Here is a 14,833-nt window from a genome sequence, read left to right on the forward strand (position 1 = left end):
TTATAAATGCATTCTTCTAAATCATATATGTTTTGGCCATCCATCCCCAGACATTCACTATGGTAAAGGTAAAGGGACCCCTGACCATTAGGTCCAGTCGTGCAGCGCATGCAAACGCCGTTTACCTTCCCGCCGGAGTGGTACCTATTTATCTACTTGCACTTTGACGTGCTTTCGAACTGCTAGGTTGGCAGGAGCAGGGACCGAGCAACAGGAGCTCACCCCGTCGCAGGGATTCGAACTGTGGTAGAGAGGCACAAAGCAAGAGCAGCTGGCAAACAAACCAAGCTTTGGAGAAACAAGCTGAGGCTCCTTTGTTCATCTGTGAGATGGCTTGTGGTTTTGTTAAACAAGCCATAGGTAGAACAAGGTGTACAGCTAACATGGGAAGTGGACTGGGCCGGTAGCTCAAAAGAACTTAAATGAAGAATCTTTCAAAAACGAGAAGGGAAATCTATTATATTAAACTGACTATTTTAAACTAATGTTAATATATTTATGGACATTCTTCTGTTTTCTGTGTTTAAGTTGATACTGTTGTGTGAAGAGAAGAAAATCATACGTGATGATGCTGTGTAAATTTATATAATTGTATTTTTTAAAAAGGCTTCTTTCTTTCTTGTAGTTCCAGTCAGTCTCAGTCGTCCTATATTATTAGAAATCCACAGCAACGGCGGATCAGTCAGTCTCAACCAGTTCGTGGCAGAGATGAAGAACAAGATGACATTGTGTCTGCAGATGTTGAAGAGGTTGTTGTCTTAATTGTTTTCAATGGGCAACTTTCTATTTATTTTAAAGTAGATATCAGTGCAAATGTTAAATGAATCTAGTCCTAGAATGCAAAATAATAAGTTGGCTTGTGAAGTTTCAGCTATACTGCAATTTGGGATGTAAATGAGTGTACAACCTTGGTGTTACACACTACCAAAAATGAATCCATGTTAGCCTCTAACAGCAGAAAGTCCTGTGGTACCTTAGAGAATGGCTTTGTCTATTGTCTGATCCGGGAGTAGCCAATTTGATGCCCTCTTTTCCCAACTTTTATGAGTATGAGACCACTTTTTAACCTCAAAGTTCTCTTTAATTTAGAAAATACATAATAACAAAAAGCTATTATGAACTCAGCAACACTTTTCAATGTGTTCACTTTATATTCATCACAACAAAAAATGCATATGTTTGAAAAATAGTAGATCACCACTTACTTTTGGCATTCTACAGCAGGCAGATGTCCCACCACCAGTCTTAGAATAAGATTCAGCTATCAGTATGCCATACTTCTGTAGGTGGAGTTAGGGGTGTGAGGTGCCATTTTGCTACTTGCCTAAGGTAGCAAAATGTTACAGCGCTGGCCCAAAACTAGGAATGGAGCACATAATAAGTGTAATGAGCAATATAGAAAATGTCTAAAACAGCCATAGCTATGAGAGCTGTATTTACAAAACATCCTTGAAGATCGCAAGCATTTACATGGTGTAAAAATATATATTCTTGTTTCAGGTTGAGGTGGTAGAGGGGGTAGCTGGGGAAGAAGACCACCATGATGAGCAAGAAGAACATGGCGAGGAAAATGCTGAGGCTGAAGGGCAGCATGATGAGCATGATGAAGATGGTATGATGCCTGGGCATGTTTATTAGTCATTTTAAGATATGCACAGGGTTGGATCCAGAACAAGTTCTCTGTACCTCATTGAGTCTTATTTCCTTTCACTTTGGTCCCATTGAAGGTAGTGATGGCTGACATTCTACATTTATTTCCAGTGGGACCTAAGTGTGGCTATCTTAGTTTGGATGCAACCCGTTGGTTTTACCATACACAAGGAACTGTAAAATGAACTTTCTTTGGGTTAATTAGAAACGAAACAGAAAGCTACTGCAACCCCCTATTCCATTCTAACTTGTATTGCTATACGTGTTGGTAATTGTGCATTAGTAATATCGGTATCAAAAACAGCAAGCTTGTGAGATAAATGTATGGCTTTCTGCGGTTGAGTTAAGCAGTAGTTAATGTGCTACTGGAGTGCCTTAATCTTCTCAACAGTTGAGCAGTGGGAGAGCTTAAAATGAAAGATAGCTTTGTGAAGAATCTGAAATATTGTATCATGCAGACCACTGCGTTAACATAATTCTATCAATTTGTTATTAGGAAGTGATATGGAGTTGGATCTTCTAGCAGCAGCAGAAACTGAGAGTGATAGTGAGAGTAACCATAGCAACCAGGACAATGCCAGTGGGCGCAGAAGTGTTGTCACTGCAGCTACTGCAGGATCAGAAGCAGGTAATATTCTTTTTATCAAACTTCATTTTTATGTATTTTTTTGGGGGGGGGGGGGAGACACACAGTATATTGCTGTACATTATTAAAAGAATTTAAATGTGTCCCCTAGTCTGAGAGAGGTTGATGGGCAAACCTTGAAGTCTACAAGTTGCTTATTTTTTAAGTTACCTTGACTGTTTTGTAGGAGAAAATCAGAAATGTTTAACTATTATTGTTGTTGTTCGTCGTTGTTAATAGAACTCTTCACCACAAGACCCTAAGGTGGGTTAAAACAAAGTAAAACCAAGCAGCAGCTGTCAGGTTAATAATGTTGTTGTGCTTGCAGCCTGAGGGATGTGTAAATGTGGGGTTGCATTTGCAGCTCTGTCTTTTAAAAACACGTTGAAAAAACGCAAGGTAGGAAAACATTTGTGTGCTTCTTAAAAAGCTTTTCTTACTTTGTAGGAGCTGAGTGCCACAGCATACTTTAGATTTCTGGCCTAATAAATGAAGCTCACCCTGCTCTCTTATCAGTGACCCTTATAGTATATCTTTCCCCACAGGTGCCAGCAGTGTTCCAGCATTTTTTTCTGAGGATGACTCTCAGTCCAATGACACCAGTGATTCAGATAGCAGCAGCAGCCAGAGTGATGATATAGAGCAAGAGACCTTTATGCTAGACGAGCCTCTGGAGCGAACAACAAACAGCTCTCATGCCAATGGTGCCGCCCAGGCACCCCGCTCAATGCAGTGGGCTGTACGTAACACCCAGAATCAGAGGACTACCAGCACTGCTCCATCTAGTACCTCTGCTCCAGCAGGTATTATAAAAATTACTTATTTATTTTTTTACTCCACTGGGCCTTTCTTTTTTCTTATTTCCTACCCAGTGAACTGATTTTTTATTTTGTTTTTTTCCTGATCAGAAGGGGTACAAGTAATTTATGTGCATCTTCTCATAAGCTGCTGTGAAGTCCTTTGTTATTTTAAGAGTAATTTATGGACTGGATAGGATCAAATCTTGATCATCTGCTTTGTGCTAATTCTGGAGCTCACTTCTGTTTAGCTGTTGACGCCCCCTGAATGTGTTTCTTTCTACTTTTAGCAAGTTCAGCAGGCTTGATTTATATTGATCCGTCAAACCTGCGTCGAAGTGGCACCATCAGCACAAGTGCGGCGGCGGCGGCAGCTGCTCTTGAGGCTAGCAACGCTAGCAGCTATTTAACATCGGCAAGCAGTTTGGCGAGGGCATATAGCATTGTGATCCGACAAATATCTGATCTGATGGGCCTCATTCCCAAATACAATCACCTGGTGTACTCTCAGATCCCAGCTGCCGTGAAGCTGACATACCAGGATGCCGTGAATTTGCAGGTAAAGTGCAACAAAGATATGCCAATTTCCGTGTTTAAATTGGAGTGTCTTTAATGCAAAATCTGGCTTCCACCTTTAAATTCCTTGGCATTGTCATAGTAAATAACTACTGTTTCATGCTTATTATCATTCTTCCGCCCCCTATATTGGCCACCAGGAAGGGAAATTTCTTCCCTCTCGAGACCCTAAAACTGGTGGATAGGGAACTAAGTAAAGGTAACAGTTGAATCTGGAAATCAGGGGAATCAATGAACAAAGAGGATACATTGTGTAATTGGTTCAATGGAGTATGGTTCAGAACTTGTCTGATTTTTTTTATGTTTTCGTATGTATACAAAATGTTGATCACATTTGGTTTAGAACTACGTTGAGGAAAAACTGATACCCACGTGGAATTGGATGGTGAGCATTATGGACTCCACCGAAGCTCAGTTGCGCTATGGTTCTGCCCTTGCCTCTGCTGGAGACCCCGGGCACCCAAACCACCCACTTCATGCATCACAGAACTCAACCAGGAGGGAGAGGATGACAGCACGAGAAGAAGCTAGCTTAAGAACTTTGGAGGGCAGAAGGTATGCAAATGTACCTTAATAGTTGTATGTTAGTTTCCCCCCCTAAGTAACCACAAGCCAAAAATTCAATGCAGTTGTCCACACTGACCATGTAGCCCTTGGAGGGCTGGCTGACCAAAAGATTAGCCACCCCTGGTCTAAAATGCAACACTTCTGTGTCCCAAAACAATTTGTTTTGTTTTTTTAATCATTACAGGCGTGCTACACTGCTTAGTGCTCGTCAGGGGATGATGTCGGCAAGGGGGGACTTCTTAAATTACGCCCTCTCCTTGATGCGTTCTCACAACGATGAGCATTCTGATGTTCTTCCAGTTTTGGATGTCTGCTCATTGAAACATGTAGCATATGTTTTTCAAGCTCTCATTTATTGGATTAAAGCAATGAACCAGCAGACTACCTTGGATACACCTCAGCTGGAACGGAAGAGGTACGGAAGCCAATTACTCAATGGAAATATAGCTAGACTGTCCATGGGCATTGGTGTCCCCTTTGATTCATAACACTAATGCATGTGTCTTGTGGTTATATATGTAGCATATGCAATAGATTAGAATATTTGTATAGCTGAAGATGATTAATTTCTGGTAGTCAAGTATTGTGATACCTGGAATTTAGCTATTGCTGCTGAAATATTGGCCTGGTTATGAGAATTGACTAGAAATATGAACATTTTCAGTTTTGGCATCTGCAAAATGAAGGCGGGAACGTTATGGACCCCCAGTACCAAACCAGAAAGGTGGTCTAGAATGATACATTGGTCAGATCAATAGTATTGAAGGTCACATGCCTCCATTCCTCTTCCAGCATATATCTACCTGAGTGACCATAGCTCTTTGACGAAATCAAAGTTCAGGCACTCAAGTTCTTTCAACAGGAAACAGGACAATTTAACAATGTACCAAGAAACATAATAATTTCATAGAAGCCAATTTACAAGACCCACAAACCAATCCTATTATTTCTCTTTTGTCTTTCAAAGTAGTTTCTGAAAGGCAAGTGAAGCATTCATCATAATCATAAACACTATTCTCCCAGTTATCGTTTTCTTAGGAACTGAATGTTCTTGCTTTGGGTGCTTGGATTCGTTTTTTTTTAAATAGTGGAAGGATTTAAATATATTCAGTTTTTTGGATTTAAACTACCCTTTGGAATTTGTTGAAAAGTGTTACACACAATGATGCAAAAAATTGGTTTGGCACTAAGCCTTCACTTGCATTTATAGTTAAAACATTACATTATAAGAATATGAGTACACTATACATTCAGGTCTTATTTTCCAAATACTCATGCGAAATTTCATTTATCCAAACATTAAGAATTTGTACCCTAACCTCACTACATGAACATCTGAAACAGATACCTGAGCAGCGGGACCTCTGTGTATACAAATGTCAGAGAATTACCTCCTTTAAACCTGCCATTTTTACTGAGCCCAGTCTCCTTATTGGACTCTTTTCCTTAGTCACAGCTTCATAGGGTAGGGTGAGGTGGGACACAGCTCCGGTCAGCAGCCTGAGGACCCCTCTCAAATGAAGCTGTGACTGAGGAAATAGGAGCACAGTAAGAACTCTGCTCTTGGTGAAAATGGCAGCTTTACAGGAAGTGATTCAGGATGGAGGGGCAAGCAGTATGCCAGCAAGCCGTGGGAACGCATTGGGATTTCCCCCATAGGAATCAATGGAAATCATAAGCTTTTTATGCACACACTCATTTAATGAACGATTTCTGAGGAAAGCGGGAACTGCATGTGTATGGTACAGCTGTAAGATTGAATAGCTGATACAATAATTTCAATTATTTTTCTTGTGTAGTTGTAAAACTTAGTACCACGTGCCATCTAAAATAACCTGTCATTCACTTTTTTTTAAGGACCCGAGAACTTTTGGAACTTGGTCTTGACAATGAAGATTCAGAGCATGAAAATGATGATGACACAAATCAAAGTTAGTACTTGTACAGTTTGGGGTTGTGGGGAGCTGGATAGAGACTTGATCATATCTCTGGATCTTGGGTTTAAATGATTCACGGACATCAGTAATTATTCAAGCACAATAAAATTGATAAAAATGAAGTCCTAGCTGTTTTTTTCAGGGGTCAGCTGTAGGACCTATTTCAGTGCCAGGGTTCAGTGCCTTTGAAAATGTTCATAGTGTCTCTTCTGCCACTGAATAACTTACCTAGTCAGCTTCTGGGGTTTATGGTAGTGATGGGTTCACCTACACCAATTCATCTTGTATTCCTAGTGTGGTTTTTAAAAGAATCTTCCAAAAAGTCCTAACGTTAGGACACCTAGATGAGCTCCCCACTGTCCCTCTGCTTGTTCCTATGCTCTCCTTTCCCAGATTTAACTTTGTGAAGCTAGGGAATAAGGGATTGTTGCAGTAGCAACACCATTTTAAGATGTAGGCATTCACATGGACTGCCCTTCCTTTGTAGACGCTGGAAAATGGAATTTCTAGTGGGCTGAGTTTAGAAGGCTTTAGAAACTCATTTTTTCAGTCTAGCCAGCACAGGTTTATGTGGGTACTAGGAACCTGTACTGCCACCCTTCTCTACTTTTTGCTTCTTCCCTGAAAGTAGGGTGGAAAATTCCAGTAGCTTAGTTGCAAAAAAGTGATTGTGTTGTTGGATGTGGGCACCTGAGAGAGAGAGAGAGTGAAAGAAGACGACAAATTGTCTGCAGAACTGCAGTCTGAATAGAAATCCAATGAGTAATCTGACAAGTTCAGCTTTGAAGTATTTGAAAGGAACTAGCTGCAATCACTGTTACGATGCCGAAGTTTCCTTTGGGAGGAATGGAAGTGAAAGAGGGAAAAGCAACAAGATTGGAGGAAGATAGAAAAATAAATGACAAGGAAGGGAAGTAAATGGTAGAAAAGAGGGGAGATTTTAAAAATAGACAGGGAGTCATAGTAATATTTTAAAAGGGAAGGGTAGTTGAATGCTGTTCCTTCTTTTTATATAGCATTTTAAACGTGCAAAAGTATTATGGAGTGTTAATTTGTTGGAAGCTGCCCAGAGTGGCTGGGTCAATCCAGTCAGATGGGCAGCATATAAATAATAAATCACAATTACTATTTTTAATAATTTGGAAAAAATATAAGCTAGTATTCAAGAAGCAGTCAAAAGTGGAATAACTACAGTACTGATACTTTGTCCTAAAAACACTGGACAAGTGTTATCAGCATAAAGTAACAGAGAAAATCTGTATCAAGTAATCACTGTTATATTGTAATGATTTGTTTTAACTGAACACTTTTCAGGTGCTACACTTAATGACAAAGATGACGACTCCCTTCCAGCTGAAACAGGCCAAAATCATCCATTCTTCCGACGATCAGACTCCATGACATTCCTTGGCTGTATTCCGCCCAATCCTTTTGAAGTTCCTCTAGCAGAGGCCATTCCACTAGCAGACCAGCCACATCTGTTACAGGTAATATTAACTGAGAAAGCATAAACTGCTTAATTCCTAAGCTGTACACATAATTTAATACTCCAGACACCTTAGCCATTGTTAAACAACTGTGAGCAGATTGTAAATCAGCCACAACTTCTGCTAATACATGCAGTAGGAAGTTCAGTCCCTTATTGTCCAATATGTCAATATTGTTTTTGTTAAGATACAGTACACTATTCCAATTTCCGTCTTTCCAAACAACAGCTTTTTTTTTTGTTTGCTTAGTTCCCCCGCACCCATTACAAAACAAGCTAACTATCCAAATTCCTTAATCAGTCTTGTTCTAATGTTAGTGAAGCAAAATATTCCTTAAGGTTAAACCCTGTAATAGTCATTTGGAGTGCCGTTCCTGGGCCTGGGTAGCTAATTTGCTCAGGTGCAGGACAGGAATTGATACAGCGAGTCGTTTTTTGGCATGTTACTCTTCCTCAAAGCATGGTGGCATATGAGGAAGAAAAATAAATTCTCACTGTAGAGAAGAGATGCGTGGATCAGCTGCTTACGTTGTGATCAGGAAAGTTGCATCTGCATCAGTGTTGGCTCACATGTAAATTACCTCTGGGTTTTTTTCAGCCAAATGCTAGAAAAGAAGATTTGTTTGGTCGGCCAAGTCAGGGTCTATATTCATCCTCTGCCAATAGTGGAAAGTGTTTAATGGAAGTGACTGTGGATAGAAACTGTCTTGAGGTATGAATTTATTGTGATACATGTTACAAATTCATAACATTGCTTCCTTCCCTCTCCGTTCCTCCACTTTCTCTTTTCGCTCTTATTTTGCTAAAAAAAATGAGAGCAAGTCTATATATTTATATATCCATATTTCTTTATCCACTACTCTCAATTCCCTTCCAGGCCTTTAAGGACTTTACCTTGCCTTAAAGAACCACAAGATTACCATAGTATTCATTTCAGACTCTGGAAATGCAATTGTAGTGGCTGGAAGACAGGCTTTGCCCAAATGCGATTGCTGCCTGCTCCTCTAGTGAGCAGTCAGATAGCTATTAACTCTTTCCTCAAGTGGGGAATGCATAGAAGATGTTTCAAAGAAGGCTTGTTAGATCCACAATGGATATTTCCAAATGTTCATAGCTATTTGTGTGTATGCAAAGTTAAATTTGGAAGAGAAAAGGCCTGCTCCCATAGAATATTAGATCTGAAAATTCCACATTGCTATTTTAGAGAGCTCCTCATCTCAATCTATAATACTATGTATAATATATTATCAGCTTGGACATTTTTAGGTCTTGCTTTGTTTCAGTGGAGAGATCCATGAATAAAAATGAACTTTGATCCCACTGATTTCTATAGGACCTGTCAAGTTAATCCAGACTCTCTGGCTCAGCTAGTATTAGACTTTAGGTTCTTGCACTGTAGTGACCTTGTTTGCATGTCATGATGACAAGAGTTAATGATTCACTATGGATGCGTTAAGCTGGGCTGTAGCATTATGTCTGAACCAGTGATGGGGGTTTGTTTTGCTCCAAACAAACCATGATCTGTAGGCAAAGTTTGGTCTTGATTTACAGATTGCATTTGGTTGAGTGAAACAAACCAGAGTCCCTGGTTGGGACATAATGCCAGGTTTGTTTCTCCTGCTTGTTGGTGGGGCAGAGCGAAGAAGCCAAGATCAGCTCTTTCATGATAAAGTTGACGATGGTTAATGATGATATGCAGACTGTACCAAAATAGTATTGCAGATGAGTCTAGAGCATGAAAACACCCTGCAGTGTTTGACAAACCTGTTTCATTGCCCTTTCGTTTAGGTTCTTCCAACCAAAATGTCTTACGCAGCAAATTTAAAAAATGTTATGAGCATGCAGAATCGGCAGAAGAAGGAAGAAGAACAAAATGTGCCATCTGAAGAATCGGAGAGTTCTAAGCCAGGCCCTTCGGCTCATGATCTTGCAGCACAGCTGAAAAGCAGTTTACTGGCAGAGATTGGACTGACCGAAAGTGAAGGTCCACCTCTGACATCCTTCAGGTACCATTACTTACGAAACAGCACCTTTACTTTTACTCCTTTGTGCTCAATACTGCATAGTCAGGAGTGTTGCCGCAAATGACTGCTTGGGATAGGCAACAGCAGCAGGAAAAAGAGAGAGGAAATGGCTGTGTTGTGAACACAGGGTTTCCATATTGGTTCTTATTCGATTTTATCAATTACCATTGCTTTTTGGTATTTGCATTGGTTTCGCAAGTGCCACTTTTCTTTGTACATTACCTTGCTATTTAATTCATGTGCTTCTGATCAAGATAATCCTTGATGGAAACTGCAGAGAGATTGTCACTTGACTCTTCCTGCTAGAAACTTTGAGTTGTTTGGCAGCAACTGAACACAACATAATCCTAATTTTAACTTGCTTAGTATATAAAAGTAATCTCTGTTCTCCTGGTTCTTTTTAAATTTTTGTCTGCCAGGCCACAGTGCAGTTTTATGGGGATGGTTATTTCTCATGATATGCTGCTTGGACGTTGGCGGCTTTCCCTAGAGTTATTTGGAAGAGTGTTCATGGAAGATGTAGGAGCGGAACCAGGATCGGTATGTATCTTCTTGAATGAAGACTGCTAGATCGTTTTGTAGGCCTTTCCTTTTACTAATACATTGTTTCTCTTTGTAGATTTTGACTGAATTAGGTGGGTTTGAAGTAAAAGAATCTAAATTCCGCCGAGAAATGGAAAAACTGAGAAACCAACAATCTAGAGATTTAACACTAGAGGTAAGAAGTTTTAGTGCTATCCTTTTGAGTTTAGCTAGATTTAAAAGATGAACAGTTGTGGATAGCCTGTTGTTCTTACTTACCTCAGTAAATTAGGATATAAAATGGTGGCCCAGCCATTGCTGTGTATGCTGCAGCTGAAGGATGTTTTTGAGTGCTGGTGTGGCTGTATATCATATTTTCATTCTTTAGCTTGTCTGTTCTTCACTGTGTTCTCCTAATGTGTTTTCTAGGTTGATCGGGATAGAGATCTTCTAATTCAGCAGACGATGAGGCAGCTCAACAATCATTTTGGTCGCCGATGTGCTACAACTCCAATGGCTGTCCACAGGGTAAAGGTCACGTTTAAGGATGAGCCAGGAGAAGGCAGTGGTGTAGCAAGAAGCTTTTACACTGCCATTGCACAAGCTTTTTTGTCAAACGAGAAGCTGCCAAATCTGGACTGTATTCAGAATGCCAACAAAGGGACGCATACAAGTAAGTATATTGTAATAAATGTGTTATGTATAACATTGAAGACTTGGAACCGTGAAGCAGGATGAGGGGCAAGAAATTATGCAGGGATCTGCATTATCCTCAGGCTTTCAAATCATCATGAGGGGCACATCTGCTTATTTAACAGTAAAACTGAAGATGCTGAATTTTGCACTCAACACAAATCTGTGCACTTAAGGTGGTCACAATACACACAATTCTGATGGGGGGAAATCTGTATTCTCCATCAATCCTTCATTTAAACATAGTGTAGAACATTTTAGCATGAAATAAAGATGCCTGCAGATGCACTAAGAACGTTGGGTGCGTGGGTGGGAACAGGAAGAATTGTCAGACTGCCAGAATTCTTCTTTGGTTCCGTATTATTTCCATAGAATACAAGACAACAGATTCCTGCCTTGAGTCTATATGCTAAACTTCATCAAAGGGGAGTCAACTGAAGAAAGGAAAAGGAACAGGCAGGACTAAACAGGGGAAAGCAAATGGATTTTATTTTAGTTACATGCATTTGGCTTGGTTTTTGAGGCTTCAGCCAGTGAAGGGTTACATTTTAACCTTGTTTTCTTCAAATATTTTAAGGTAAACTTCCATTATTGTGTGGTGGTAGAAAAGAACTTGATGAACAAGCCTGATTTATATATGTCTTTAAATCTTAATTTGGAATTGTGATTCCAAGCTAAATTTTGTGTTCTTCTCCCTCAGCCTTGGTTTCCACAGCTTCATGATTTTTCATGGTATTTGCAAGTGAGCATTGTTGCAAAAGTGAGCGTTGTTTACAAACCATAAGTATGTCTTGCCCCTTTAAGGTCTCATGCAGAGATTACGAAACAGAGGGGAGAGGGATCGGGAAAGGGAGCGCGAAAGAGAAATGAGAAGGAACAGCAGCGGCTTGCGAACTGGCTCTCGGAGGGACAGGGATAGGTAAGTAGCTTTCTTTTGAAGTTAACTTCAAATCAGGAGATGATTTGGAATAATAAACTGCTCGTTCTCACCAGGAATTTCATTGAAAGGCAGAAAATAAATCTCTAAATTAACTGCTCCTCAGAAACAGGGACTCAAAAGTGAGCAAAAGAATTAACTAGGAAGCACCTGCCACTTTACTGGGTCACAAGACAAAAGGTGGGGAAGGATGGGTTTAGCGCAGCAGGAGCATACCCTGTAGTTCATTTGATGTGGACCTTTCGGAGAGCAAAGACAATTTCTGATGAATTGCTGTTGTTTTTAAGGGACTTTAGAAGGCAGCTCTCCATTGATACCAGACCTTTTCGACCAGCTTCAGAAGGGAATCCTAGTGATGACCCCGATCCTCTTCCAGCGCATCGGCAGGCCCTGGGTGAAAGACTTTATCCCCGTGTACAAGCAATGCAACCTGTAAGGCTAATGTTCTTTTCTGTCTACTGTGGCGAAAATCATTCTTGTTTCTTAATATGTACTGTATTCCTCTTAAAAATTGGGTGTGTCTACATATACTTGACATGTTGGGGAATAGTGAATAAGCTGAAGAATACAAAGAGTTTTGCCTTAGACCTGCAATTCTTTGTAGTTGTAGGGCCCCGTTAAGGATCCTGTACTCCCCTAGGCATAGGGCTTCAAGATGGATTCTAGTGGAGCAGCAGCTAAATATGTAACAGGATCCGTACCCAGAGCTTCCGCCTCCCTTTAAATAAATGCAAAAGCCCACAAGCACCAGTTGCAGCAGGGGGCTGAATCCAGGGCAGCTGAAGTTTCCTGAATCTGTAATTTCCAAGCAGATGGAGAAGACTAGGGGAAAATGGAATATAAGATATTAATTTCTCGTTCCCAGGCATTCGCAAGCAAGATCACTGGCATGCTGTTGGAATTGTCTCCTGCTCAGCTGCTTCTGTTGCTTGCCAGTGAAGATTCCCTTCGAGCGAGAGTGGATGAAGCTATGGAACTCATTATTGCACATGGAAGGTAAAGTAACATTAGGGATAAATCCTTAAGGGAAAACTTTTTCAGATTGCGCCTGGCTTTGAGCTGTCACAGGGGAAAAATTGAATTAGATCTTTTGTGCATTGTAGCTCCTCTACACAATTCCTGTGGTTTTGTACTTGTTTTTCTTTGTTTTCCCACTGGAAAACTCTTCGTTGGGTATTCAGAATATTGAGAAAGGAAGACAGATCATTTAGCAGCTAGTAAAATCCATCTGTGCCCGCTTTTCTTTTCATATTTCTTGAAGGGAAAAAAAAAGAGTGATTTATTTTACTATATTACAATAACATTTAAATTGAATTTTAAAGCATGACATTGACTCTGGTTAAATATTTTTCTTTCATTCTGTTCAAAAGGGAAAATGGAGCTGACAGTATCCTAGACCTTGGCTTGTTGGATTCTTCTGATAAAGTACAAGTAAGACAAATGTTTTAACAGTGCCTTTATTAGTTTACTGTTATGTGCATGGAATATGTTGGACTGTTTGCAAGAGGGAAAGATTCCTTCAGTCTAGTACTGTGGTGATGAAACTAAATTTTATTTAAACTTTTCCCTTTAACCAAGTGTGCAATTCCACTAACTTTATCATTTGTTTAATTCCCTTTTTTTTACTTGGATGTGGTTTTGACAGACAACTTGTAACAGTGAAGAATATTTCAGTCTTCATTAGTGTGCAGAAAAAAACACCCCTTTTTTACTTCTCTTTTTTTTTTTTAAAAAAAAAAGGAAAACAGAAAACGTCATGGTTCCAGTCGCAGTGTGGTAGACATGGAATTAGATGATACAGATGATGGCGATGACAATGCACCGCTATTCTATCAACCTGGAAAGCGTGGCTTTTATACACCGAGGCCTGGCAAAAATACAGAAGCCAGACTAAATTGTTTCAGAAATATTGGCAGGTAAAATATTCTCTAGATTTGTGTGCATCGCTTTGTGTGAAAAATACTAGAATGTGTATAAAAGTAACGGTCACGAAAAGAAGTAAGATTTTGCAATTCAGCACCAGGTTTACAATGATTTCAACTAGACTTTGAAAATATACCGTATTTTTCTGTGTATAAGACACCCCCTATTTTTGGGGACTCCAAATTAAGAAAACACCCCTCAGCACTACCCATGTATAAGACGAGCCCCAATTTTAAATTTTTTGGTTTAAAAACCTAGTTTTATAACACGGAGAAATACGGTAATTGATCTCATTTGCTTGGATGGTCTTCTTTTGACTTGGTTTCTTCATCACTTTTTCTTTTTTAAAAAAAAAACAAAACTTGTTCTGATACGTTTTTTTCTTCAGAATTCTAGGTTTATGCTTGCTACAGAATGAACTTTGCCCCATCACGTTAAATCGACATGTAATAAAAGTTCTTCTTGGCAGAAAGGTAAACTTGCATATAAATCGTAAGACTAGTTAATTATAGGGCTGCAGTGTTATTTGATTAAAATTGCGGTGCTTGGTTTAAAATGTAGAGCTTGGTTAATTGGATATTGCCGCTATGTCACTCAACCTTCCATTTAAAGCAGTGATTCTTCCTCCCTCTTCTGTGTACTTTTTCCACCAGAAAATGGGAACTCCCTCCAGAGTTCCATGTTCAGGCTTCTTTCAGCATTAGGAAATTTGTACTTTGTAGCCACCTCCAGGGCCCCTCAGGAAAAACTGTGACGTGCAAACCTATTTCAAAGGGTGTTTCAGATTGTTAACCTTTCTTAACCATGGGCGTAAGTTTGAACGGAGACATAGACCCAGATCAGACATGGCATAACATGAGAGAAAGCAGTGTGCCCTCCCTCCCTTATGGTGCCCTCTAGGCTTATCCTGATATTGTGGCTTGTATTCAAAAAAGTTTCCTGGCATGCACATAAGTAGTAACTGTAATTTAGAGCAACCCAGGAAACCAGTGCCAAGATTAGGTGTGCAAGAAGGGAGGAATGTTATGTCTGAACTAGGCACGTTTGTTTCCTTATGAAAGAACAGAAGATTTGGACGTAACACTTTTCCTGACTA

The 14,833-nt window shown here is 39.9% G+C and overlaps 1 protein-coding gene across 19 annotated transcripts in view; it reads left to right on the plus strand.

Annotated features, from left to right (window-relative positions):
- UBR5 (ubiquitin protein ligase E3 component n-recognin 5) overlaps positions 1 to 14,833 on the plus strand; it is a 67,343-nt gene that overhangs the window by 46,922 nt on the left and 5,588 nt on the right. For 15 of the 19 annotated variants that reach the window (XM_083450795.1, XM_083450800.1, XM_083450784.1 and 12 more), the window contains 20 exons: positions 626 to 749; positions 1,501 to 1,612; positions 2,147 to 2,278; positions 2,821 to 3,078; positions 3,363 to 3,631; positions 3,992 to 4,203; positions 4,400 to 4,630; positions 6,073 to 6,146; positions 7,467 to 7,639; positions 8,237 to 8,350; positions 9,427 to 9,644; positions 10,082 to 10,202; positions 10,282 to 10,380; positions 10,614 to 10,857; positions 11,682 to 11,796; positions 12,102 to 12,246; positions 12,680 to 12,810; positions 13,185 to 13,245; positions 13,555 to 13,730; positions 14,126 to 14,210. In XM_083450795.1, the coding sequence (XP_083306921.1) occupies positions 626 to 749; positions 1,501 to 1,612; positions 2,147 to 2,278; positions 2,821 to 3,078; positions 3,363 to 3,631; positions 3,992 to 4,203; positions 4,400 to 4,630; positions 6,073 to 6,146; positions 7,467 to 7,639; positions 8,237 to 8,350; positions 9,427 to 9,644; positions 10,082 to 10,202; positions 10,282 to 10,380; positions 10,614 to 10,857; positions 11,682 to 11,796; positions 12,102 to 12,246; positions 12,680 to 12,810; positions 13,185 to 13,245; positions 13,555 to 13,730; positions 14,126 to 14,210 (3,094 nt within the window). The remainder of the gene's footprint in view (positions 1 to 625; positions 750 to 1,500; positions 1,613 to 2,146; positions 2,279 to 2,820; positions 3,079 to 3,362; positions 3,632 to 3,991; positions 4,204 to 4,399; positions 4,631 to 6,072; positions 6,147 to 7,466; positions 7,640 to 8,236; positions 8,351 to 9,426; positions 9,645 to 10,081; positions 10,203 to 10,281; positions 10,381 to 10,613; positions 10,858 to 11,681; positions 11,797 to 12,101; positions 12,247 to 12,679; positions 12,811 to 13,184; positions 13,246 to 13,554; positions 13,731 to 14,125; positions 14,211 to 14,833) is intronic. The other 4 variants (XM_083450799.1, XM_083450786.1, XM_083450797.1 and 1 more) reach the window with 1 other exon arrangement.

Source organism: Podarcis tiliguerta (genome assembly GCF_965153285.1).
Source record: "Podarcis tiliguerta genome assembly, chromosome: 7".
Taxonomy (NCBI): domain Eukaryota; kingdom Metazoa; phylum Chordata; class Lepidosauria; order Squamata; family Lacertidae; genus Podarcis; species Podarcis tiliguerta.